At 46.6% G+C, this 27,618-nt stretch overlaps 1 protein-coding gene across 3 annotated transcripts in view; it reads right to left on the reverse strand.

Annotated features, from left to right (window-relative positions):
• Positions 1-27,618, reverse strand: part of WARS1 (tryptophanyl-tRNA synthetase 1) — a 43,585-nt gene that overhangs the window by 1,388 nt on the left and 14,579 nt on the right. For all 3 annotated transcript variants that reach the window (XM_007987842.3, XM_007987841.3, XM_007987840.3), the window contains 8 exons: positions 27,074-27,287; positions 25,918-26,026; positions 18,701-18,820; positions 17,948-18,130; positions 10,310-10,410; positions 8,480-8,592; positions 7,606-7,779; positions 1,884-2,024 (listed from right to left, as the gene is read on the reverse strand). In XM_007987842.3, coding sequence (XP_007986033.1) covers positions 1,884-2,024; positions 7,606-7,779; positions 8,480-8,592; positions 10,310-10,410; positions 17,948-18,130; positions 18,701-18,820; positions 25,918-26,026; positions 27,074-27,287 — 1,155 coding nt within the window. The remainder of the gene's footprint in view (positions 1-1,883; positions 2,025-7,605; positions 7,780-8,479; positions 8,593-10,309; positions 10,411-17,947; positions 18,131-18,700; positions 18,821-25,917; positions 26,027-27,073; positions 27,288-27,618) is intronic.

Consider the following 27,618-nt stretch of genomic DNA (forward strand, 5'->3'; position numbering starts at 1 on the left):
ACCTATACCTTCAGCTACACTTTTCCTAAAACGGCTAGAAACCTGGCTCTGACAGTAGCCATGACTAGGTCTCTCACAGTGAAAGGGCCAATGGGGAGGGCAGTCCCCAACCCTACCGACGCTAGGGGCCGCCGTTCCCCCAGGCACTAAACAACAATTCCTGGCAGCCTTACGGCTTCTGGAAAATCTTGCTAATTTTTTTTTTTTTTTTTTTTTTTTTTTTTGAGACGGAGTCTTGCTCTGTTGCCAGGTCGGAGTGCAGTGGTGTGATCTCGGCTCACTGCAACCTCCGCCTCCCAGGTTCAGGTGATTCTCCTGCCTCAGCCTCCTGAGTTGCTGGGATTACAGGTACGTGCCACCATGCCTGGCTAATTTTTGTATTTTTAGTAGAGATGGGGTTTTACCATATTGGCCAGGCTGGTCTCAATCTCCTGACCTCGTGATCTACCCACCTTGACCTCCCAAAGTGCTACAGGCATGAGCCACTGCACCTGGCCAAATTTTGCTGATTTTTTCTCTTTTTCTGATTGTAATGCAGGCTCATTAAGCAAATTTAATAAAGTACCCAAACCACAAAGCCACAGCAAAGAAAAATCACCTACAAATTACCCACCTAAACAGTGCCCAGAGGTGGGGTCTGCCACTAACATTTGGTGAATTTTTTTACATTTCTTTTCATGTGCATTTCATTTAAACATAGTTAACTCCTCCCTGAGTTTTCATTTGGTATCCTTTTTTCACTATCATAGGCATATTTTCCTATGTCACTAAAACTTTTTTTTTTTTTTTTTAAAGAAATGAGGGTCTTGGCTGGACACGGTGGCTCACGCCTGTAATCCCAGCACTTTGGGAGACCGAGGTGGGCAGATCACAAGGTCAGGAGATCGAGACCATTCTGGCTAACACGGTGAAACCCCGTCTCTACTAAAAATACAATTTAGCCGGTTATGGTGTTGGGAGCCTGTAGTCCCAGCTACTCGGGAGGCTGAGGCAGGAGAATGGCATGAACCTGGGAGGCAGAGTTTGCAGTGAGCCGAGATCGTGCCACTGCACTCCAGCCTGGGTGACAGAGCAAGACTCCGTCTCAAAAAAAAAAAAAAAGAAAAAAAAAAAAAAAAGAGTCTTGCTATGTTGCCCAGGCTGGATTTGAACTCCTGGTCTCAAGGGAGCCTCCTGTCTCAGCTTCCCAAGTAGCAGGGACTACAGATGTGTGCCACCTTGCTCTGCATATGAACACTCTTAAAAGAGTTCATGCCTGCATAATAATCCACCCTGTAACAATTCTAATTTATTTAACATTTCCTCTGTTGTATCAAGTCTGTGTTGAACTTTTTGCTATTATCATTTTTAACATCTTTGTGTGGAAAGCTTTCTCTTATTCAGGATTATTTCCTTGGAAAAAAATCTAAGAATGAGAAAACCTGAGGAGAAGCTCTGAACATTTTTGGGCTCTTTGTACCCATCACCAAACTGCTTACGAGGCTGTGCCGATAAACACTCTGCTCACATGAGTGTGCCTGGAAGCGTCTGCTTCACAATCACTGAAAACAGTCAATGGCCACACAAAAGCCCCTACTGATTCTGTACTGAACTGTCTTTGCTTTGATCACGTTAACTTATATTTCTCTGATGACTAATAAAGCAAGACTGTTTTGTGTGACTCCCAAATGAATAGTAATTTGTATCTGCTCTTTCGTGATTTGTTCATGAGGCTTCTGAGCCCAGGTCTAAAAACTATGAGGGCGACTCTACTCAGTTTTCACCTTGTTTCGGTTGAGCACTTCCGACCAACCCTTCATGCCTGGCTGTTGGAGCCTTCCAGGCCCCATGGGCAGGAGTGGCTGGCTGGAGGCAGCTGTGGGCCCTTGGGGCTCCCTGCTCACCTTCCTGATCTGCTCGAGCTTGTCGTCGTCCTCGAGGAAGAAGGTCAGGTACATGAAAGACACATCCACATCACAGTTGCCCCCAAACTGCCTGTGCTCCTCGATGGTGTCTCTCCCTCCAGAAAATGCATGCTTATTGACCTGCACCAGAAGAGGACACAAACACGCTCGTCAGTCCTGCTCATCCTGTGCCTGGATGCTGGCTAGAAGCCCAAGTGCAGAAGTCAAAGGTGTGAGTGCTGTCAGATTCTGAACCAGAGAAAGGTCAAGGTGCAGAGCTGGTGGGGGACCCACTGCTATTCTTCCTGTGAGGCTTGGGTGTGAGCTGCCATGGGGCTCACTGCAGGAGAGGTGGGGGCAGATGAGCTTTGAACTCCCTCATCCTCAGAGACACAGGAGAATAGAGTTGGGAAAGCAAAGGCACTGATTGAACTGAAACCTGGGGGAGACAAGTGCCTCAGGTGACAAACTTCAGAGAAAGGATGGGTAAGGCTGGACATAGTGGCTTGTGCCAGTAATCTCAGCATTTTGGGAGGTTGAGGGGGGAGGATCAATTGAGGCCAGGTGGTCAATACCAGTCAGCTAACTTAGTGAGCCCCCCCCTCTGGAAAAAAAAAAAAAAAAAAAAAAAAGGCCGGGCGCGGTGGCTCAAGCCTGTAATCCCAGCACTTTGGGAGGCCGAGATGGGCGGGTCACGAGGTCAGAAGATCGAGACCATCCTGGCTAACATGGTGAAACCCCGTCTCTACTAAAAAATACAAAAAAAAAAACTAGCCGGGCGAGGTGGCAGACGCCTGTAGTCCCAGCTACTCGGGAGGCTGAGGCAGGAGAATGGCGTAAACCCGGGAGGCGGAGCTTGCAGTGAGCTGAGATCCGGCCACTGCACTCCAACCCGGGCGACAGAGCGAGACTCTGTCTCAAAAAAAAAAAAAAAAAAAAAAAAAAAAAAAAAAAAAAAAAAAAAGGGAATTAGCTGGTGTGCTGACGTGCGCTTGTAGCCCTAGCTACTCGGGAGGCTGAGGTGGAAGGATCGCTCAAACTCAGGAGTTTGAGGTTATAGTGGACTGTGATTGCACCACTGCACTCCAGCCTGGGCGACAGAGTAAGACCTTGTTTCTAAAATAATAAAAACTAAATAAATAAATAAATAAAAAAAGATGAGTAAGTCATCCTCAGAGTAAGGGAGATGGCAGGAAGGGCAGCCTCTCTTAGGGATAGGTACTGCAGTGTTAACAGGGACAGGAAAGCAGCGGCCAGCCTCCCACAGAAAGCAGAACAAGAAGGCACAGGCAGGGTAAGGCAGTAAGGGAAGGCAAACCCACAGGAACTGCGCGGGTAGAGGGGCCTGCAGGCAGGTCTCCACTTACAAACAGGCAATGCTGTCAGAGCTGAAAAACTCAGAAACACAATGCCTTTTAAGAATTGTTGAAGATAATCACAGAGTAATTAGGGCTACTAAAAGCCAGAAAAAATAGGCAAAACTCCTTCAACATTCTTTCAGTGAGCATCTGAGAAACCTCCAATGCACAAATGTTACCCTAATTTTTTTGTTTTAGATAGGATCTCTAGACTGTTGCCCAGGCTGGAGTGCAGTGGTGTGATCACGGCTCACTGCAGCCTTGACCTCCTGGTCTCAGGTTACTTTCCTGCCTCAGCCTCTTGAGTAGCTAGGAGTACAGGTGTGTGCCACCAGCCTGGCTAATTTTTTGGTATTTTTTGTAGAGGCCGGGTTTTGTCGTGTAGCCCAGTCTGGTCTTGAACTCTTGGGCTCAAGTGATCTGCCTGCCTTGGCATCCCGAAGTGCTGGGATTACTGTGCCACGAGTCACTGTGCTCGGCCCCTTAACTTTTTTTTGCCCCCATGCCCGGCTAATTTTGTATTTTTAGTAGAGACAGGGTTTCACGATGTTGGCCAGGCTGGTCTCAAACTCCTGACCCCAGGTGATTCACCTGCTTGGCCTCCCAAAGTGCTGGGATTACATAAGTGAGCCACTGTGTCCAGCCTTAACATTTTTTTACGGGAAAAAGGGTAGGCAGAGTCAATAAATTCTAAGTTGTTATGTTTAGTAAGTCTCCTCAAAAGAATTCCAGAGCAGTTGGGTGCAGTGGCTCACACCTGTAATCCCAGCACTTTGGGAGGCCGAGGCAAGCGGATCACCTGAGGTAGGGAGTTTGAGACCAGCCTAACCAATGTGAAGAAACCCCGTCTCTACTAAAAATACAAAATTAGCTGGGTGTGGTGGCGCATGCCTGTAATCCCAGCTATTTGGGAGGCTGAGGTAGGAGAATCACTTGAACACGGGAGGCGGAGGTTGTGGTTAGCCGCGATGGTGCCATTGCACTCCAGCCTGGGCAACAAGAGCAAAACTCCATCACACACACACACACACACACACACACACATTCCAGAGCAGATTCCTAACTAGATAAGTTGGGATTGTGCAAAAGGAGCAGATGAGTGTTGGGGCAAAGGTGCCAGTCTCCATCGTGGCAGGGCACTGCTGAGAGGCTGGGCAGGGAAAGCAGTAGTCACGCGAGAGGCTCAGGCAAGGCCCATGCAAGGGGCTGGCGCCGTGTGGCTGGCTGGTGGGCAGGCCTGCGGGGCTGAAAGAAAAAAGCTAACGAATGGGATGTTTACCTTCCCTTTCCTTAAAAAGAAAAAAGAAAAAAGAAAAAAAAAGTTATAGAACCAAAAACTATGGAAAATACTAGGCCGGGCACGGTGGCTCAAGCCTGTAATCCCAGCACTTTGGGAGGCCGAGTCGGGTGGATCACGAGGTCAGGAGATCGAGACCATCCTGGCTAACATGGTGAAACCCCGTCTCTACTAAAAAATACAAAAAACTAGCCGGGCGTGGTGGCGGGCGCCTGTAGTCCCAGCTACTCGGAGGCTGAGGCCGGAGAATGGCGTGAACCCGGGAGGCGGAGCTTGCAGTGAGCTGAGATCTGGCCACTGCACTCCAGCCTGGGTGACACAGCGAGACTCCGTCTCAAAAAAAAAAAAAAAAAAAAAAAAAAAAAAAAAAAAAAAAAAAGAAAATACTAATAAACAGGAGGAAGAAAGTGCCTGACGGAGTCACTGCTGTGTGATGGGCATAGCCCTCCCTGCTGGGCCTTGGAGAAGCAGCTCCAGTGTCAGGAAGAAAGTCTGAGAACACAGGTCCTGGGCTCCTGGGGCAGTTTGAAGAGAGTATTGAAAGGCCAGCTCCCAGCCCTTTATCTGAGAGGAGAACAAGGAAACTGGTGTCTGCTGCACGTTTTTCACGATGCGCTGGCGTCACCACCACCTGCACACTCCCCCTCCCCAGGCGAAGCCCCTTGTTCCATGGTAGGCACACAGCAGATGTGCCATCCATGTTGGCTGTTAGGGTTGTGACATGTATTTTATCCCCAACAACCCAATGACCTCTGTAGTGCTTTTGCCATCTTACAGGTGAAGGAAATCAGGCCCAGTGTCAGGAACCTGCCATATGTGACAGGGATTGGCAGGACCAGGCTGGCTCCTGGAACACCAGGCTTCCAGGTGGAGCTCGAGAACTGAGTGGCTCAGTTCTGCCTCCTTGATGTGACCAGTCCTTAGTGATGCAGGAAGCGGCCTACCAGGCCTGACTGACAGGAAAACATGGAGGGACGACTTGGGGGCGGGTATGCAGCACTGCTGCCAGCAACTAAGATGATGGAAGCGGGTGACCAGTGTGACTCTGTGCGACAGGAAATGATGTTGGGTGGACACGGCCAGCTAGAGTGGTAGTTGGGATGCAGTTAGATCACACAGGCTGACTCTGTGCAGATGGCAGGTACTCACTCAGCAAAGCCACTTGAATCATCAGCACTGTGCTACTATTTTATTTTTTTTAGTTTTAGAGATGGGGCCTCACTGTGCCACCCCAGCTGGGGTGCAGTGGCTATTCACTGGCACAACAGTAGCTCACTGCAGCCTTGAATCCCTGGGCTCAAGCCCTCCTCCTGAGTAGCTGGGACTACAGGCACGTGCCACTACCCTGCCTGAACCTGTTATTTTTAGGAGGAGGCCGGAGCAGATGTGCCCTCTTCTCTGGTGTGGAAATTCTGATTTTGGAGCCGAAGTCAGGCATGGGGATTTAGAGTGAGGGCCTGGCCGGACCCTGTTCTGCCCCACAAGAAGCCTGCAGGCCCAGTGACTGTCTGTAGGCCTCTGTGCTTCCTGACCTCATGCTAACTGCTCACCTTGAGGGCTCTGCTGGTCCCTAAGTGAATGATAAATGTCCCAGATCCATAAACAAGTTTTTCTCTTCTTTTTGTTTTTTGAGCCGGAGTCTCGCTCTGTTGCCCAGGCTGAAGTACAGTAGTACGATCTCGGCTCACGGCAACCTGCATCTCCCAAGGTCAAGCAATTCTCCTGCCTCAGCCTCCCGAGTAGCTGGGATTACAGGTGCCTGCCAAATTTTTGTATTTTTAGTAGAGACAGCGGTTTCACCATGTTGGCCAGGCTGGTCTCAAACACCTGACCTCAGGTAATCCCCCTTGCCTCGGCCTCCCAAAGTGCTGGAATTATAGGTGTGAATCACTGCACCTGGCCATAAACAACTTTTTCAAAACAACTTCTCAGAAGCAAAATCAAACAGCGGACTTTTCCAGTGGCACTTCCCTGCCCATTCTGCACCCTGTGCTCCGGAAGTTTTGGCTAGAAGTGAAAGGGAAAGAAAAGTCTCCAATCATACCAGCTTCCAACTGAGTAAGGAGAGTTGGTGGAGGCCATGTCTTAGGAAGTTTTGATATGAAAGACTTCTCCATTGTCAACCAGAACCTGCCTGGGACTTTCCAGAGGGTCAGGGGCAGTGACTCAGAGGGCATGTGACACGCCTCAAATACAGTTCCCAGCATTTCCACTGCAATCTTCAAGCCTGCAAACACACTCTTGATTCCAAAGAAAATGTCAACTGCTATGTGTAACAGTGAGGCAATTAAATATACACTGGCAGTTGAGGAACCAGGCAACAGAACTGGGGCCATGCAAAATAAGGAAGCTCAAACTAACTTCTCCTTTTAGTTTCTCTAGTGATTTGTCAAATGTTTGCTGAATGCCTGCTGCGTGCATCCCTCCTGGGGCCAGCAGGACTGTCCTGTGGAGGGACTTTTCTCAGTTCTGTGTCTCTCAGTGAGAACACTCTCTGGGATAAAACCAGCTCCTAACCCCTGCTTGGCTGCTCATGGTCAGGAGAGCAGTGCTGCTGATTCCTGGTGATGGACACTTGGTCAAGTGGCTGGGCTTCTCTAAGCCTCATCAACTCATCTTTAAAGGGAATAGCACCACCACCTCCCAGTGAGAATGAAACATGAGAAAACATAAATAAGGCACCGGGTCCAGCCCCTGGAACACAGCTGATGATCAGAAATATACACAAATCTTTTCCATTGTTTAATAACATCCACAGTAATTATAACTTTAAGGAAATTGCCATGACTTTGCTTCCAGAACAGTGCTGGTAAGAAAAGCAGAAAAGGTAAAAAAACAAAAAATTCAAAATTTTACCTAAATGAAAGGACACAAAACAAATTCACCTGATTCATGTGGGAAGGACATGATGCCTTGAGTTCTGCAGGGAGCATAGTTGGCAATCCTGGAGTTCAGCATTGCTACGGGGGCTGAGGCCCAAAGCACTGTGCAGTGGTGTGTGTGTGCATGTGCCCCCAGGGCATGTTTCTACTCCCACTGATTGCCCTCTGCCCGGGCCACTGCTCACCTTGGTTTTGATCTGCTTTGCCGTGTCAGTGAGGAAGATGGAGGAGTTGGGGTCGCTGGCACTCATTTTGGTCTGAGCGCCCTGCAGGGCAGGGAAGAAGGTGGAGTGCAGCAGGGCTGGTTTAGGATAGCCGATCCTGGGGGCGACGTCCCTCGTCATTCTAAAGTAAGGATCCTGTGGGGGAGAGGAAGGACCCTGATGAGGGCGGTTGGAAAACATGCCAGCTTTCAGCTGTGAGCCGTCCCTGTGAGCATCTTCACAGAAGGCCCTCATGCTTCCAACTAAAGAAATTCACTCCCTCCTCCCCTTCATATCTTTTCCTTTTTTAATTTTGCTTTCAATTCTGGGATACATGTACAGAACACACAGGTTTGTTACATAGGTATACATGTGCCATGGTGGTTTGCTGCACCCATCAACCTGTCATCTAGGTTTTAAGCCCCACGTGCATTAGGTATTTGCCCCAATGCTCTCCCTTCTCTTGCCCCCCACCCCCCAACTTTCTTTCCTTTTTCTTGAGACAGAGTCTTGCTCTGTCACCCAGGCTGGAGTGCAGTGATGCGCTCTCACTGCAACCTCTGTCTCTGGGGTTCCAGTGAGGTGAGCAGCTGGGATTACATGTGCCTGCCACCACACCTGGCTAAATTATAAATTTTTGGTAGAGATGAGGTTTTGCCATGTTGGCCAGGCTGGTCTTGAACTCCTGGCCTCAAGTGATCCGCCTGCCTTGGCCTCCCAAAGTGCTGGTATTACAGGCGTGAGCTACCCGGCCTGGCTGCCTGTCATATCTTTCAACACTTCTCCCCCGCTGAAGAGTAAGAGGAACCTGCTGTCAATGCCCCAGACTCAGAGAGCCTTGGTTCTGCCTGCTGACCTGGTCAATGGCACATGGGATAAGGCACTGGATATCTGTCCTGTCTTGGAAGATCTGTGGGAATGAGTTGCTGAAGGAGGGAGCAGCCTGGATGGCAGGAAAACTGATCTTCCCTGAAAGTGAGAAAGAAATATTTTCACACGTGAGATGAGTTCCTGTTCTGCTTAGTTAATAAAGGAATGAACAAAAACAGGTTTTCTCCCCATTATAAAATAATCATTAAAGAAAACCTAAAAAATACGGAAAAGTAGAAAAAAGAATAAACTGTATAGCTGCAATGTGTCTCATTTCATCCATTTTGTTTATATATTTTACTCTATGCATTTTCATTGTGACTACACTATTTTTGGTCTTTCCTTGGCTTTTTCTTTTTCTTTTCTTTTTTTTTTTTTCAGGAGTCTCGCTTTGTTGCCAGGTTGGAGTGCAGTGGCTCGATCTTGGCTCACTGTTACCTCCGCCTTCTGGGTTCAAGCGATTCTCCTGCCTCAGCCTCCCGAGTAGCTGGGACTACAGGTGCGTACCACACCCAGTTAATTTTTGTATTTTCAGTAGAGACGGGGTTTCACCATGTTGGCCAGCATGGTCTCGATCTCCTGACCTCGTGAAATGCCTGCCTTGGCCTCCCAAAGTGCTGGGATTACAGGCGTGAGCCACTGCACCCGGCCTTCCTTGCCTTTTTCGTTGTAATGACTATCCATGTTGTTACTAAGTATATTCTATCCTGTCAATGTAACATACTCTTTAACCACTCTCTAACCACTGGGCATTCAGGTTGTTCCACCTTTAATTATCATAAGTTACGATGAATGTATTTGCTATTTAAAAGTTTTAGTGTTTTGGATGTTGTGGCTGTTATTACTGTCATCAGTTTTTGCTTAGGCCTGCAGAAGAACTTTTGACCTCTCCGGGGCCCCTGACAGGTGGTGCCACGCCAGCCCCCACCGAGTGGCGGTACCCAGGCCCTTGGGTGAGCTCAGATGTTTCTGGACTCTGGGCACGCGGCTGGCCCAGCGTGACCCTGATGCTGTGGAGCACACACCACTGTGGCTCTGGCTCCAAGCAGGGCGAATGCTCCCCATGGAGAGCCCCAGCAGCACATCCTAAGGAGCTGTCTTGGCTGGCAGCTGACTGAAGGCCTCAGAGGCCTGCTAGGACTGAAGCCATGTGGCAAACGTCAAGTAGAGGATGGGATCAGAAGGCCCAGCCACAACTCTCAAGGACCAAAAGTCTAAAAGTCTACAAGGCCAATGCATCTGAAAGACACATGGAAATTTACAGAGAGGGCCAAGAAGGCATGCACGTGGGAGGCAAACCATTTGTACATCTGCTGGGGTGGAGCCATGGAAGGAGAGCAGGGCAGGGATGGGAAGGCTCCAGAAGACCTCGAGTCAAGCCCCTCATCTTACATGTGGGGACATTGAGGCCCAGGGAGACAAAGACTCAAAGGCTCCCTCATGGGCAGCAGATCCAGCTGTCCTTCTCCATCACCCCTGATTCCACCCAAGTTCTACACTGACTGGGGTCCCACCAGAGCTGTTGGAACTCCAAAATCATCCTTAGATTTTTCTTTCTTCTAAACCTTAAGATGGGTAACAGGAGAGGGACAAAACTTACATCCTGAAGTGCAGCTTCACCCAACCCAGAGAAGCTGCTCAATGCATTACAGTAGCTAGTCAGATTCCAGGATGATGACGACCCGCCCAGGCCTGGGTGTCTTACTTAAAGAGACAGTTGCAAAAGCTAACATCTCAGAGATATTTAAACCAGACATGTGTCTCCTCCAGAACTCTGCTCCGTTTTGAAAGGCGCAGGCAGCAGTGGGCCCCTTACCGATGCTGTCGCTGTCAGTGAAGCCGAAAATGCCTTTCACTTGGTTGAAGGTAACATGCTTTTGAATCTTCACCACATTTTTGTAGAAACCTGAGCTCATCCTGCAAAGACAATGGGAATGAAATCCCAAACTGGAGGGTGGCCTTCACTGAAGGCAAAGTCACAGTTGTTAAAATTGGATGCCAAGGAGTAGTGGCATGGGCCAGACTTGGGGCCACATTGTGGTCAACACATAAGCACCAGGAAGGTGCCACGAAGTCATCTGTAGGCAAAGATACCTGCATCAGGCAAAGCAGACACACGTTTACCTGTGGAGTTGACTGGGAAAGGCAGAAACCAGTGTGAAACCAACGTGAAGCAGACACACAAACAAGGCAAGAATGCAAGCAGATTCAGACTCGCAGCTAGCACGAAAAATTTAAATTCTGCCAGGGTCAGCAGTTCAGTGGGCTGTGGAGCTCAAGTCTGGGAGCCCCCGGGAGCTTCTTAGTTGAGACATACTGTGTTGCAGGAGACTGTCTGCTTGTTGTCAGATGAGCATATGGATAGAAATCCATGGCCCGAGAAGGAGGAAGGCCTGTCTCAGTGAAGCTGGTCCTCCTAGCCTCTGGCCACTGCACCCCACTGCTGTTTGGGCAGAACTGACCCTATCCCCAGCAACAGGGCTAGGCCACAGTGGCTGATTCAAGCAACTCAACTCTCTTTTCTGGATGGTGAGGCGTGTGGGTACCAGGCCTGGATCTGTGGCAGCCATTCTGATACCAGAGGGAACTAGGCTGAAGACGAAGCAAACACAGCGGGGTGTACGGGTCTGGCAGAACCCAGAGTGGCTTCATTTTTTTTGTTTTGAGATGGAGTCTCACTCTGTAGTCCAGGCTGGACTGCAGTGGCACGATCTTGGCTCACTGCAACCTCCACCTCTTGGGTTCAAGTGATTCTCCTGCCTCATCCTCCTGAGTAGCTGGGCTAATTTTTGTATTTTTAGTAGAGATGGGGTTTTAACATGTTGTCCAGGCTGGTCTCAAACTCCTGACCTCAGGTGATCCGCCTGCCTTGGCCTCCCAAAGTGCTAGGATTACAGGTGTGAGCCACTGCACCGGGCCAAGTGGCTTCTTATATTGCATCTTTGCATTACTATATTCAGTAGCTTTTCCTTTAGGCCCTACCATGTGTCAGACACTACGAGGGAAAAGGGGGAAGGCTGGTGTCTTTTAAGTATTTGCACCATGTGGCAGGAACTGTGTTAGGTGCTGCATACGTGTCAACACTGCCAAAATCCCCTTCAAAGTAGTAGCATTGCCTCCACCTTACAGTTAAAGACTAGGCTCAAAGAAGTTCACAGTCATAGTCACAGGCCAGTGAGTATAGGCGCTGGGATCCCCACACAGATTCACCTGGCCCCAAAGTCTATGCTTTTCCCACCACCTCTTATCCTGTAGAAGAGTTTAGACCTTTGGGATAGGGAGGAGAACTACTGAATGTCTTTGTGCAGGTGGGGTGGGGTGTCAGGAGTGCAGGGACACTGGCCATTTGGGCTGGGCGAAGCATAATGCTGGGAGGCCTGTAACGGTCAAGGTCAGCGCCAAGGTCTGTCCAGGTTCCGCAGAGGCAGCATGGGAGGGATGGACTGTGTCTTTCGCCTAGCAGCTGGCTAGGTTGCAGGCCCTGTGGGGCACTGGAGAGGGCAGGTGCAGTACCATGAAGGGGCATGCCAGGAGAACCCAGCATCTGTGTCACCCACTCAGCATAATGGAAACAACAGAGAGCAAGAGCACAGCCAACAACGACACCGCCTGGGAAGATGCGGCCTTTGTCTTCCTGCCAAGCAAGCCAGGAACACTGCGGGCAGGGAGGGTCCCGCCTAGGCACCGCAGAAGGCCTCACAGCCATTAAGGACAGCAGCTGTCTGTCACCTGGGGAGATGGGCTGCAGCAAAGACTCCATGCGCCATTGGGATTGAGGCACCTGGGACACCCTAACCCCTCCAAGGAGGGAAAGTCTCCAGTACTCCCAAACTGTGGCGGACTGTAGCTCCATGGTGTGTGGCTGTTATTTCTGAGTTAGAGCACGCTGCCCTTTCTTAGAAGACTGGCCATTACTCGCTGCAAGCTGCTGCCACTGTGCTGGCTGCAGGGTGAATGCAGGCACTGCACCGTGAGCATGCGTGATCCTTCCCTCAAGGGACGGCTGTCCCACGGCACAGCTGGGATGGACCCACCACGCAACAGCAGCCATGCCAGTGCCGGCACATGGAGGCTTCTCACTGGCTTCAGTGAACACACGTAATTGTACACCACATGTGGACGAATGACCAGTTACTCCAGGGAGGGCACCTGCCTTTCACTCTCAGACAGGGTTTAAAGTGCGAAGAGATTTTAGATTACAACATTTACTGAGCGCTCCCCAGGTGCCAGGCGTGGCTTGAAGCACTTTATATGCAGTGCAGGCACTATCATCTCCTGACCATGGTCTTCTCTAACCCTGCTCTTTGTCCCTATTATCACCATAGAACTCATTATTACCTCATTGATCACCTGTTAGCTGATTCTCCCCATTAGAAGAGAGGCTCTACACAGCTGCTGAGAAAATGGTTTTGCTCCCTGCTGTACCCACAGCATGAGTCTGGCATACAGTAGATGTCCAATAAATATTTGTAGAACAAATGAGCAGAGTGGAGAAAGCAGGCAGAGAGGAGCTCCTCCCATGCCCAGGCCACACAGTGGACGGCCGTCAAGCAGAGCACTTGCAACCTCTGCTATGTCGTCCTCCACTAGCACCCAGCTCCCTTCCTCACAGGAAAATGGAAGCTCAGAGATTTAAGGACTTGCCCAAGGGAACAAGACCAGGCAGGGGCAGAGCTGCGTCTGGAACACAAGTTTTCAGACTCCCAGCTCAGTGCCTGTGCATCCCTCAGGGCCCTGGGCAGGAAGGCCTTTCTGGGGCCACATGCAATGTGCAGGGGGAACTGCACTGGCTTCCTCCCTCAAGGAGGCCTTCCCACCACCCCCCGACTCGCAGAGGGCGATGGCTGGCTTTGTTGAATTTCCAGCTCCCAAACACCAGGAAGGAGCTTTATTAAGCCAAAGATACAGATTTTGAGTTAAATTCAAGAAAGAAAAGTAAAATGCTCAAATGTTTACAATAAACTCTTAAAGTAAAATGTTTGAATAGAGGATTTACCCTTTAAAATGTCTCTCCTTGCTTTAGGTTCAACATAAAATGCCTTTCAAGAAAAGATATCATAGACCCTTTTGGTTGACGTACTGTCTGGGTTTCATCTTTACTCCATGTTTGTAAAGAAAAAGGAAGTTCCTGGCTAGGTGCAGTGGCTCATGCCTGTAATCCCAGCACTTTGGGTGGTCGAGGCAGGCAGATCACTTGAGGTTAGGAGTTCGAGACCAGCCTGGCCAAAATGGTGAAACTCTGTTTCTACTAAAAATACAAAAATTAGCTGGGTGTGGTGGTGGGCGCCTGTAATCCCAGCTACTCAGGAGGCTGAGGCACAAGAATTGCTTGAACCCAGAAGGCAGAGATTGCAGTAAGCTGAGATCGCGCCACTGCACTTCAGTTTGGGCGACAGAGCACGACTCCATCTCAAAAAAGGAAAACAAAACAAAACAAAACAAAACAAAACAAACAAAAAAAAGGGAAGTTCTTACTTAGTGAAGGTGGAGGCTGATCAGGAGCTGCAACCGCAGTTGCCAAAGAGACAGCACGGGGAACAGCGGCCTCACTCCATATTCAGAGAGCGCTGACAGTGGGGTTGCTCAGGTGGTGGTCTTTTCACGTGGACTGTTCCAAAGTTCATCTACCCCATCGCGCATCTACTGGCTGAATCAGCTTCATGGACTATTACGGGCAGTTGCTCCTGTCTTGCCACCAGCATTTATATCCATCGAGGAAGGGGCTCAGCTTTGCTTCTGCTGTGTCTGTGGGGCCCAGGAGGGGATGGGCCACAGACAGCAAATTCAGGAACTGTGTGTCTTACTCAGCTAGCGGGGAGAGGGCCACGCTGTACCAGATGTGGCAGAGGTAAGGCCCAGCGTGATGGAGGACCAGAGAGGGGCATCTAAATTTGGCTGTGGGGAGGGAAAGCTCCTAGGAAAAGGTGATGCTTGATCATGCCTTTGGAAGAAAGTGTTAAGAATTGGCTGGACACGGTGGCTCACGCCTGTAATCCTAGCACTTTGGGAGGCCGAGGCAGACAGATCACGAGGTCAGGAAATCGAGACCATCCTGGCTAACATGGTGAAACCCCGTCTCTACTAAAAAAAAAATACAAAAAATTAGCTGGGTGTGGTGGCGGGCGCCTGTAGTCCCAGCTACTCGGGAGGCTGAGGCAGGAGAATGGCGTGAACCCAGGAGGCGGAGCTTGCAGTGAGCCAAGATCCCGCCACTGCACTCCATCCTGGGCGACGGAGCAAGACTCCATCTCAAAAAAAAAAAAAAAAAAAGAAAGTGTAAGAATTAGCTAGGCTGGGGGTGGCAGGGTCAGGAGAGTGGGTGGGAATTCTGGGCAGCACAGAGCACGTACAAAGGAGAGGGATGTGGAACTGCAAGCTGTTCCACTGAGCTGGAGGTAGCAGTGACACTGGAGAGGAACACAGGGCCAATCACGAAAGGGCTCGTGTGCTAAGCGAAAGGTGAGAATTCTCAATGTCATCTAAGGAGGAGAACTGGGAAAGACCCGCAAGTGGAAGATGAGATTAGCTCCGAGTTTTAGGGAGATCAGTGGCTGGTGGGGGCAGCGGTGGTGTGGGAAGAGGATAGCAGCTACTGGGCAATGCCAGCAGCATTGCCTGATTGGAAAGGGAGAAGCAGAACTCATGGTTGTCTCTGCCGATGTTCAATCAGTTGAATCATTGTATGGAATGGGGTGAGAATAAGGAAATAAAGTGACATGAAAATTATACTAATACGGCTGGGCACAGTGGCTCACACCTGTAATCCCAGCACTTTGGGAGGCCGAGGCTGGGGGATCACTTGAGGTCAGGAATTCGAGACCAGCCTGGCCAGCATGGCAAAACCCGTGAGTGAGACTCTGTCTCTAAAACAAACAAACAAACAAAAAACAAAAAAAAAAAACCAAAAGAAAAAAAAAAAAGAAAATTATACTAATGACAACATCTATGCTCTTGTTTGATCCCATTTCATGGACATGGCTGCTATGACATGCAGCCACTAAACCCAGGTGCCAGGATCTGGATCTCTATTTCCCTTCCTTCAAGGATGCCACAGGGCCTCCATGCTCACATGGTTGAACAAAGAGAAGTAATTTTAAAAGATCTAATAGGTGCCGGGCACGGTGGTTCACGCCTGAAATCCCAGCACTTTGAGAGGCCAAGGTGGGTGGATCACAAGGTCAGGAGATCAAGACCATCTTGGCTAACACAGTGAAACCCTGTCTCTACTAAAAATACAAAAAACTAGCCGGGTGTGGTGGCGGGCACCTGTAGTCCCAGCTACTTGGGAGGCTGAGGCAGGAGAGTGGTGTGAACCTGAGAGGCGGAGCTGGCAGTGAGATGAGATCATGCTATTGCACTCTCCAGCCTGGGTGACAGAGTGAGACTCCATCTCCAAAAAAAAAAAAAAAAAAAAAAAAATTCTAACACGTAAAATTAGAAAGCTAACAGTTTTACTGGCTGATAGAAGGGCAAGATTTCCTATCAGGGCATACATTGCTCTCAATGGATATAAAACCACTACCCAGTTTTGTTTTCTTGTTGTTTTTTTTGAGATGGAGTCTCACTGTCGCCCAGGCTGGAATGCAGTGGCATGATCTCAGCACACTGCAACCTCCGTCTCCCAGGTTCAAGCGATTCTTCTGCCTCAGCCTCCCAAGTAGCTGTGACTACAGGAGCGTGCCACCACAACTGGCTAATTTTTGCATTTTTAGTAGAGACAGGGTTTCACCGTGTTAGTCAGGATGGTCTCGATCTCCTGACCTTGTGATCCACCCACCTCAGCCTCCCAAAGTGCTGGGATTATAGGCGTGAGCCACCGCGCCTGGCTGCCACTACTCAATTTTAAGGTATTATAAAAGGGAACGTCCTGGGGATGTGGCTCTAAGCAAGTCCGCCTGTGCTCACTGCTCACCTGCCCCTCTAGTATCCCTCTTATCCTGCCTCGGCCTGCTCTCTGATGGTGAGCTAACATGGGAGGACCTGCTCAGAGCCCAACCTGGGCTGCAGGAGCACAGCAATGAACCCACTCCTCCTGGGGAATCACCTTAGGGGAGGAGTAACACATCTTAGGGGAGTGGAGTACCTTGCCCTAGGGGAGTACCATGCCCTAGGGGAGTACCACAGCTTAGGGGAGTACCACGCCTTAGGGGAGTACCATGACTTAGGAGAGTATCTCGCCTTAGGGGAGTACCACAACTTAGGTGCTCAAGAAATATTTGTTGAGCTAGATAGCATCCTTCTTGTAATGGTTGACCAAAGTCTTATCTTTCTAACACATTTCTTGGTATTCATTTGGGATGAAACTTGAAGGATTTTCAGAATGAAATATTTTGGTTTATTAAATGGCTGATTAAAAGAACTAGACTGAGGGAACTGTGTAACCACTGAGTCTTTTCTCTGTGAGGAAAAGGTGCGTTGAAAAGGAGGAAGACATAACTCTGGAAGACTGACTATCCTTGGTGAGAAATGGCAAGGCAGGACTTCCTGGCACAACTGAGGATGAAAATCTGAGATGCCATCATGCTGTGGCTGAGCCCATATTTTAAATTTCTGTAAATGTAATTATGGAGGGAATAATTGAGTCTTTAAGATACTGATATCACTTAATCCTTTCTATTTATATACACAGCTTTTCACTTTCAAAATTATTGGCAAATAAAACCAATAAACCAGCTCATAGCTTTTTTTTTCTTTTTTTTTTCCTTTTTGAGATGGGGTCTCGCTCTGTCACCCAGGCTGGAGTGCAATGGTGCGATCTCGGCTCACTGTAACCTCCACCTCCCGGGTTCAAGCGATTCTCCTGCTTCAGCCTCCTGAGTAGCTGGGGTGACAGGTGCATGCCACCACACTTGACTAATTTTTGTATTTTTAAAAGAGATGGGGTTTCACCATGTTGGTCAGGCTGGTCTCGAACTCCTGACCTCGTGATCCGCCCACCTTGGCCTCCCCAAAGTGCTGGGATTACAGGCATGAGCCACCATGCCTGGCCGCTCATAGCATTTAATAAAGGAAGAAGAACATTTACCAGGTCCTTTTTTTTTTTTTTTTTTTTTTTTTAGGCGGAGTCTGGCTCTTTTGCCCAGGCTGGAGTGCAGTGGCCGGATCTCAGCTCACTGCAAGCTCCGCCTCCTGGGTTCACGCCATTCTCCTGCCTCAGCCTCCCGAGTAGCTGGGACTACAGGCGCCCACCACCTCGCCTGGCTAGTTTTTTTTTTTTGTATTTTTTAGTAGAGATGGGGTTTCACTGTGTTAGCCAGGATGGTCTCGATCTCCTGACCTCGTGATCCGCCCGTCTCGGCCTCCCAAAGTGCTGGGATTACAGGCTTGAGCCACCGCGCCCGGCCCATTTACCAGGTCTTAAGACCATTTCAGGTGTTTTGAATTTCGCTGTGGTCACGACAACTTGACATCCACCTCTACATATTGAAAAGGCAGCCAGACGTTTTCTCCTTACCCCATGTAGTCCAGGTCAGAGAATATGAAAGTCTTGTTGATGTCAAAGCCACAGGCAATGATGTCCTTGGCATTCTCCACAGCATAGCCATAGGCCTGATCTAGGGTCAGGTCCTTCCACAGATACTTCTCGTCATCCGTCATCTGGATGACCAAGGGCACGTTAAACACATCCTGGAGCCACCTAAAGAAACACAGGGGAAGAAAGCTAACGTCTCATCTCCCCTGTGGAGGAATGCCATCTGAAAACACAGTTCCTACTTACAATGTATGTTAAAACTTCCTTGCCTACAAAATCACAATTTGAATCATGATATGAATTTGACTATGGATAATGATAAGGTCTACTACCGCTTATTGACCAAGATGGCCCTGTATGCTCTGTGTTAGCTGCTCTACACACTTTGTTTTGAAGCCTTACAACAGTTTTATGAGGTAGGTAACTTCACTCTCATCTTGCAGATGTGGAAACTCAGGCTCAGAGAAGTAGCCGGCCCACGGCCATGCGGACAGGGAGCAGGAGGAGAAGAGGAGCAGGCCTGGCTCACTCCAAAGCTTCACTCTCCCCATCATCCATGGTGCTCTAAAGTGAGCCCAGGAACAACGTGAACGGAAGCCAGAAAAGTGCCAACTCTTGGTATCTTGGTTGCTCAGCAAATGAACTAGCATGATCTTGTCAGTTCTAAACATGGTTTATAAGCAACATTCTCAATTCACTGAGAGAGTAAGAAAAGCCATAAGATCCAATACTTACTTTGTGAAAATAAACGGAATGAGGTGACCCACATGCATGGCTTCAGAAGAGGGGCCCCGGCCCGTGTACAGATAAAACGGCTTCTTATTTTCATAGGCATCGAGAACCTGATTCATGTCTCTAAAGAAAAAGGAGAAGAGGAAGAGTGTGATTTTCTGAGAAAAATATCAAGGCACTAGTGTACTTTTGGAAATGAAAAACATAGACAGAGACAAAACAACATGAATAACTAGAGTGTGTTACCTTTAGTGCTTATGATATAAAAATGACAGGAAACTTCTACTGAAATGGTTTCTCCTGTGAGTGTTTTAAAAGATAACATGTATAGGTTTGCAGCCGGGCACGCTGGCTCACGCCTGTAATCCCAGCACTTTGGGAGGCCGAGGCAGGCGGATCACGAGGTCAGCAGATTGAGACCATCCTGACTAACACGGTGAAACCCTGACTCTACTAAAAATACACAGAATTAGCCGGGCATGGTGGCGGGCTCTTGTAGTCCCAGCTACTCGGGAGGCTGACGCAGGAGAATGGCGTGAACCCGGGAGGCAGAGCTTGCAGTGAGCCAAGATTGCGCTACTGCACTCTAGCTTGGGTGACAGAGCGAGACTCCATCTGGGGAAAAAAAAAAAGTGTAGGTTTGGAATAATGTGTGTGTTGAAAAGATGGATCCAGTTGTGTAGTTACTGGGACTCTTGGAATCCCTCCAAACATCAGTGCCGACACACTGTGACCTTCGTACACTTCCCTGGGGATACCAGGCCAACACCATATGATCTTTGCTCAGAATCACCCAGCCCCGAGGACTCTCAGACCAAGACCAGGCAAACTGCATGGGACCAGACAGTCCTGGCTTAGTAGGGAAAGTAAGAATTTTCCTCTGGGAGTTTGTCACGTCCCCAGTTGGAGATCTATCTGGGCCCCTCAGCCAGCTTGGGACTAGGTATCCTCATCTGCAAGTCACTCTAGAGTCATACCCCTCCCCACCAGGATGCTTCCAATCACAGCTGCCTGCGCCCCACCTCCAGAGACTGATTGAATGGATCTGAGGCGCTCTCTGGGACTGTGTGTGTTTATTTATTTATTTATTTATTTATTTTTGAGACAGAGTCTCACTCTGTCATCCAGGCTGGAGTGCAATGGCGCGATCTCTGCTCACTGTAACTTCCGCCTCCTAGGTTCAAGCGATTCTCCTGCCTCAGCCTCACGAGTAGCTGGGATTACAGGCACCCGATACTACGCCCAGCTAATTTTTTGTATTTTTAGTAGAGACAGGGTTTCACCATGTTGGCCAGGCTGGTCTCGAACTCCTGACTTCGTGATTCACCCACCTTGGCCTCCCAAAGTGCTGGGATTACAGGTGTGAGCCACTGCACCCAGCCGGGAATGTGTATTTTTAAAAAGCTCCATGAGGGGTTCCAATGTTCAGCAGGGTGGGAAACCAACACTCCAGGATGAATGTCCTTTGTTTCTGGGTAAAGTGTCCCCAAATACAAGATGAATAACTACCTCTTCCAGAGGTCTGGGTAGGAGAATCTAGAGAACGGTATTCTGAAAGTGACTTCTCCTTATATTCCCCAAGCCAAGGGTCACCATTGCTTATCTCTGGACAGATACAATTGTGGGTGTTCTGGTTTTTGGGCTTAGTTTTCATTTTTTTCCCATGAAATGCTCACATACTGCTTTTGAAATAAGGAAAGAAAATAACCCATAATTTTGGAAGGAAAGAATCTTTCTTTGGTTCTCACAACTAACCAAATTAAACTTTTATGGGCTCACAGAAGAGAAAAAAAATGCAGCTGTCCCACAAGCTGCTTTTTTTGTGTTTATGGGGAGCATCTGAGAACTCACTGTGTGCTCGGTCCTGGGGTGAGGTGCTCCTGACAAGCGTGCAGAAATTTACTGGGCTCCAATTTTGAGCTCCTGTTTTATGAGGATGGGTTCCAGGAGAGGCTCATTCAGCTACTGAGGGAACCCAGTCACCTGCCCACCACTTGAAGCTTGACTGTGCATGGTAGATCTCATTTAATCTCTAATTTTACAGATGACAAAATTAGACAGAGGGGCAGTCTGAAATTTGAGAATGGGCAAATGCCTCAGGTCCTATGCTTTCCTAAGCCAAGTGGCTACAGGATTACTATACTGCAGTCAATAAATAAGTCACAAAAGCAGTGAGAAGAACCATGCAATGCTAAGATAAAAAACGTTGACTACAAACCAATAAAATTAGTAAACTTTGAACTGAAGTGACTGGGTGTGTGTGTGTTGGGGGGTAGAATAAAAGAGAATACTCAAATTACCACAATCAGGAATATAAGAAGGGGCATTACTACTGATCTTATAGGAATAAAAAGGATTACTGTATAAGGGAATACTATGAATAACTGTATACCGATATATTAGATAATCTTGATGAAATAGACAGATTCCTAGAAACAAACTACTGAAATGAACCCAAGAAGAAATAGAAAATATGAACAGATCTGGAACAAACAAACAGACTGAATTAGTAATGAAAAAACTTTCTACAAAGAAAAGCCCAAAACCCCATTTTCACTGGTAAATTCTATCAAATGTTCAAAAAAGAATTAACACCAATTCTTCCCAAGCTTTTCCAAAAAAAATGAATAAGAAATACTTCCCAACTCATTCTATGAGGCCAGTATTACCCTGATACCAAACCAAAGACAATAAAAGAAAACTATAGACCAATATCCCTTATGAACACAGATGTAAAAATCCTCAGCAACTCACAAACCAAATCCAGCAACATATAAAAGGGATTATACACCATGATTGAAAATCAATTGATTTTTAACACCATGATTAAGTGGAATTTGTCCAGGAATGCAAGGTTGATTCAACACACAAAAACCTGTCAATGTGATATACCATACTAATAGAACAGAGGCCAAAATCCACACGATCATCTCAATAAACACAGAAAATGCAATTGATAAAATCTAGTATCTTTTCATAATAAAAACACTAACATGTTGAAGGGTATATAGAAAGCCCACAGCTAACATTATACTAAATGGTGTATATTCAGTCTTTACTGAAAGCTTTTCTCCTAAGATCAGGAATAAGACAAGGATGCTCACTTTCTTTCTTTTTTTTTTTTTTTTTTTTGAGACGGAGTCTTGCTGTGTCGCCCAGGCTGGAGTGCAGTGGCGCGATCTCAGCTCACTGCAAGCTCTGCCTCCTGGGTTCACGCCATTCTCCCGCCTCAGCCTCCGAGTAGCTGGGACTACAGGCGCCCGCCACCATGCCCGGCTAGTTTTTTGTATTTTTAGTAGAGACAGGGTTTCACAATGTTAGCCAGGATGGTCTCGATCTCCTGACCTCGTGATCCACCCGCCTCAGCCTCCCAAAGTGCTGGGATTACAGGCGTGAGCCACCGCGCCCGGCCAGGATGCTCACTTTCTACACTACTACTCAACATCCTATTGAAAGTTCTAGGTTGTTGGCCGGTTAGTTTAGTTGGTTGAAAGTTCTAGTCAGAGAAATTAGGAAAGAAAAAAATCCAAATTGGAAAGGAGGAAGTAAAACTGTCTCTAATCATAGGAGATACAATCCTATACGTAGAAAATCCTATAGAATCAGCAAAAAGAGAAAAAGCACTAGAGCTAATAAACTCAGCAAAATTTCAGGATATAAGATTAATACACAAACATCAATTGTATTTCTTTCTTTCTTTCTTTTTTTTTTTTTTTTTTTTCTGAGACGGAGTCTCGCTTGTCGCCCAGGCTGGAGTGCAGTGGCCGGATCTCAGCTCACTGCAAGCTCCGCCTCCCAGGTTTACGCCATTCTCCTGCCTCAGCCTCCCGAGTAGCTGGGACTACAGGTGCCCACCACTTCGCCCGGCTAATTTTTTGTATTTTTTAGTGGAGACGGGGTTTCACCGTGTTAGCCAGGATGGTCTCGATCTCCTGACCTCGTGATCCGCCCGTCTTGGCCTCCCAAAGTGCTGGGATTACAGGCTTGAGCCACCGCGCCCGGCCCTCTTTTTTCTTTTTTTGAGACAGAGTTTTGCTCTTGTTGCCCAGGCTGGAGTGCAATGGCACGATCCCCGGTCACTGCAGCCTCTGCCTCCTGGGTTCAAGTGATTCTCCTGCCTCAGTCTCTTGAGTAGCTGGGATTACAGGCACTTGCCACCAAGCCTACCTAATTTTGTGTTTTTAGTAGAGACGGGGTTTCACCATGTTGGTCAGGTTGGTCTCGAACTCCTGACCTCAAGTGATCCACCCGCCTTGGCCTCCCAAAGTGTTGGGAGGCGTAAGCCATCATTCCCGGCCATCAGTTGTATTTCTATATAGTAGCAACAAACAATCTGAAAATGAGATTAAGAAAATGCCATTTACAATAGCATTAAAAAGATAAAAATTCTTATGAATAAATCTAACCAAAGAAGTGCAAAACCTATACACTGAAAATTATAAAACATCAATGAAAGAAATGAAAGAAGTGAAAAGACATCCCATGTTCGTGGATTAGATGAATTCATATTTTAAGATGGCAATGCTCTACAAATGAGTCTACAGATTCAGTGCAATCCCTATCAAAATCCCAGCTGCTGCTTTTGCAGAAATGGAAAAGCTGAAATTCATATGGAAATGCAAGGAACCCAGAACACCTAAACAATCTTGAAAAAGAACCATGTTTGAGTACTCACATTTTCTAACTTCAAAACTCACTACAGAGCTACAGTAATCAAGATTATGTAGTACTAGCATAAGGATAGACATATAGATAAGTGGAATAGAATTGAGAGTCTAGAATGAAATCCTTAAATATATGGCCAATTGATTTTTGGCAAAAATGCCAAAAGATTCAGTAAGGAAAGAATAGTCTTTTCTTTTCTTTCTTTCTTTTTTTTTTTTTTTGAGACGGAGTCACGCTCTGTAGCCCAGGCTGGAGTGCAGTGGCGAGGTCTGGGCTCACTGCAAGCTCCACCTCCCGGGTTCATGCCATTCTCTGGCCTCAGCCTCCCGAGTAGCTGGGACTACAGGCACCCACCACCACGCCCGGTTAATGTTTTGTATTTTCAGTAGAGATGGGTTTCACCGTGTTAGCCAGGATGGTCTTGATCTCCTGACCTCGTGATCTGCCCATCTCAGCCTCCCAAAGTGCTGGGATTACAGGCGTGAGCACCTGGCCAAGAATAGTCTTTTCAAAAAAGAGTGCTGGGACAATTGGATACCCACAAGCAAAAGAATGAAGTTGGAGCTGTACCTCACAAATAACAAAAATTAACTCAAAAAGGATCAGAAACTGAAACGAAAGAGCTAAAACCACAAAATTCTGAGAAGAAACTATAGCTGTAAATCTTCACTACCTTTGATTGGTCAGTGGTTTCTCAGATATGACACCAAAAACACAATCAATCAAAGATAAAATAAATTGGACTTCATCAAAATGAAAAACTTTTATACTTCAAAGGACTTATCAGTAGAGTGAAGAGACAACCTATATAATGGGAGCAAGTAATATATGAATAAGAAACTAGTATCCAGAATATATAAAGAACTATTATAGCTAACAATAAAAAGACAACCCAATTAAAAAGTAGGCAAAGGATCTGAATAGACACTTCTCTAAAGATATAAAAATTGTTAATAAGCACATGAAAAGATTCTCAACATCCTTGTCATTAGGGAAATACAAACCAAAACCACAATGAGATACTATTTCACACCCATTAGGATGGCGATAAAACACAACAACATGGAAAATAACAAGAGTGGGTGAGGATGTGGAAAAATGGGAAGCTTCCTATGTTGCTGGTGGGAAAGTAAAATGATACAGTTGCTGTAGAAAAGTCTCAGTTCCTCAAAGAGTTAAACATGGAATTACTACATAAGTCATTAATTCTATTTTAAGGTATATGCCCAAGAGAATTGAAAACATATATCCACCCAAAAACTTGTATTCAAATGGTCAGAGCAGCATTGCTGATAACCAAAAAGTGAAAATAACTCAAATGTCTATCAAGTAATGAATGAATAAACAAAATATGAGGTATATCCACTCAATGGGATATTATTTGGCAATAAAAAGGAATCCAGTATGGATACATGCTACAACATGGAGGAACCTTGAAAATGTTATGCCAAGTAAAAGAAGCCAGACACAAAAGGCCACAGGTTATATGATCCCATTTATATGAAATGCCTAAATCTAGATATAGAGAGAGCAGACTAATAGTTGCCAGTGGGGAGGGAGAAGTGGGGAATGATTGTTAACCCATTTATACCTAGTGTTCCATAACTGGAATGCTAAACTTGTGGGAGTTATTTATATCTTACTGCTCAAGGTGATTGCCAAGGTCTGATTTTTCACAAAAAATTTTTGCAACTTCTGGCATAAATGGGTTAATGGGTGGAAGTTTCCTTTTGGGGTGATGAAATGTTTTGGAATTAGATAGTCATGATGGTCTCACAACCTTGTGAATATACTAAAACCCACTTAGTTGTATACTTTAATCTGCCCAGAAAGTGGGTTGAGCAAGGCCTGGAGCTCTTTGCAGGTAGAATTTGAAGTGTTTGGGCAGACTGCTGGGCTCTGTCCTGGGGGTGTTCTCCTGTAACCGTGACGCGCCAGTAGAACAGAACAATCCTACCTCAGATCATAAATTCCATGGACACAGCTTCAAAAATGGGGCTGCCTCAACCCAGATTAACTGTAGGTTGGGAGAGGCAGAAACTCTTTTGGAACCTGCCCATATCTTGATGTTATCTGCATGGAATTTATGGCCTAAGGTACAGATAATCTGTTCCATGCATTCTCTGTTGGTTCGTCTCTTGGTATTATTTATGAGCAAGTTGATACAATAGGAGGAAGAGGGTTTGGAATTTTAGGAAGTCTACTGTTGTCGTGTGGGAAATGCTGAACTTGGACATATTATTCTCTTTTGTTTTCATGACATTTTACAATTTATTCACAGCAAGTAATCTGGGAAGAATTTCATCTGCTATTAATATGATTCTCACCTTGTGAGGTGGGCAATCTACAAATGAAAAAACTAAGAGCCTGAGGGTGAATGGACAAGCATGATCCCACAGTGGGCTACTGACAGGACAGAAGATGGATGTCAGTCTTCCCACAGCTGGCCATCACTTTTCCCACAGTACCAGGTGGCTTATGAAGGGAGTGTCTTGTGACTTTTTGAACTAAAAGAAGAGGACAGGTAAGAAGGCCTGTGGTGAAGAGCCCCTGACCTGTGTGAGAAGAAGATGCCTCTGCGCAGGAAGCGGTGTGGTCTTTGGCCGGTGGCTCTCTCTATTCGGTTTATTAGCTCTTTGTCAATTTTACTGCTTCCAAACCGAACTGGAAAAAAGGAAGAGATGACTTTCTTAGGTGGCAGGAGGTTTAGTGATTAGATATTACTGAAATGAAGGTGAAAAGTGAGTGATCCATGCACAATCTTAATGAACACAAACCTCTTTAGGCCTTCTGCTAAAGGTCCTTACCCCCAACATAAAGTAAAAGGTCTTTGTATTAAAACAACAGCTGAGATCAACACAACCAACAAAACAGGAAATAAATTACAACACAAAATGCTGTTTTGCCTGAGACTGGATTCTGATGGGAAACATACCCACAATGCAGTCCAGCTAGCAACTTTTGAACAAAATATAAACATACACATATAAAAATATGTATATATATATATATATTTGTTTATTAAGGTAAAATTTATATTCATTGGCAACCATGATTGCTCACACTCTTTATTTGTTGAACTGAATTAATGTCTGTCTTCAAGTGAATTTTCCTTCATTGATAGATTGACAGTCTATACTCAAATCATGGAAAATGGGTTTGACTTAGATGAAAACATTTTAGTTCTGTTTCTTCTCTGACAATTAGTAATGATCTCAGAGTAAAGACTTCAATGGAATGGCAACAGTCTTTCTGAGCAGGAAGGCCCTCAAGGAAGGGCCTGATGGTGGGAACTGGCCCGCTGTGAGAAGTCACCGCTCTTAAGCTGACTTCCAGCCTTCTAGGTCCATAGTCAGTATCACTGGAGGTGAAACCTAAGTAATCTATGATTGACTTGTAGCTACTAAATGTTATAAACGGCCATTTCAATAGATCTTTCCCAAGTTCTGAAGCGCTCAAAAAAGGGGAAAAGCTTCTACCAAGCTGTCTACTATAGATCATTATTTTGAAATATATTTTGTTATTTTATTTTAAAATAATCCTTTGGGAATATAATGCACAATCAAAAGGTTTTAGGATCCATTTTTACTTGGCATTGAAGCTTCACTGAATTTATGATTACTTCAAAATTTAAAAACATCAATGGAATCAACTCAATGGGACCACTTCTAAAAGTTGAAGCTTTTTCTGGAAAGAAAGCAGAGGACGTACCAATGAGCTTATCATAGTCTATGCCTTTTGCACTGCTCGTCTGTACTGTCCATGGGTCCACAAAATCCTCTTCAGCTTCTGCGGCATCTGGGCCATGATTACTGGTAGGTGCTGGGTTCCCTGGAGGACAGTCAGCCTTGTAATCCTCCCCCATGGCAGCTTTGTAGCTCATTTTTAACGACAGCAACATCTTTACTGCAGAATCAATTTCATCCTGAGAAAGGAAACAAAAGTGATGGCTAAAAACATTACTAATCGCTGATATTTGCTGAATGCCTATTCTATGGCAGGCACTATGTTGAATGCTTTCACACACGTTACATTAGTTAGTGTCACAACTCTACAAGGCAGGCACTGTTGTCACTGTCCTTTTCCAGCTCAAGAATCTGAGACTCAGAGAGGTAAAGGAGTTTACCCATAGAATCACAGCAAGTCATCAGCTCAAAAACACTTCATTTTCATCTGTTATTCTAGTGCTATGACGAACACTTTGGGACAGTAGCAGTGACACAACATATACTGTCATTTATGACAAAGTTCATATA

The sequence above is a fragment of the Chlorocebus sabaeus genome, chromosome 24 (assembly GCF_047675955.1).
Source record: "Chlorocebus sabaeus isolate Y175 chromosome 24, mChlSab1.0.hap1, whole genome shotgun sequence".
NCBI classification, from domain to species: domain Eukaryota; kingdom Metazoa; phylum Chordata; class Mammalia; order Primates; family Cercopithecidae; genus Chlorocebus; species Chlorocebus sabaeus.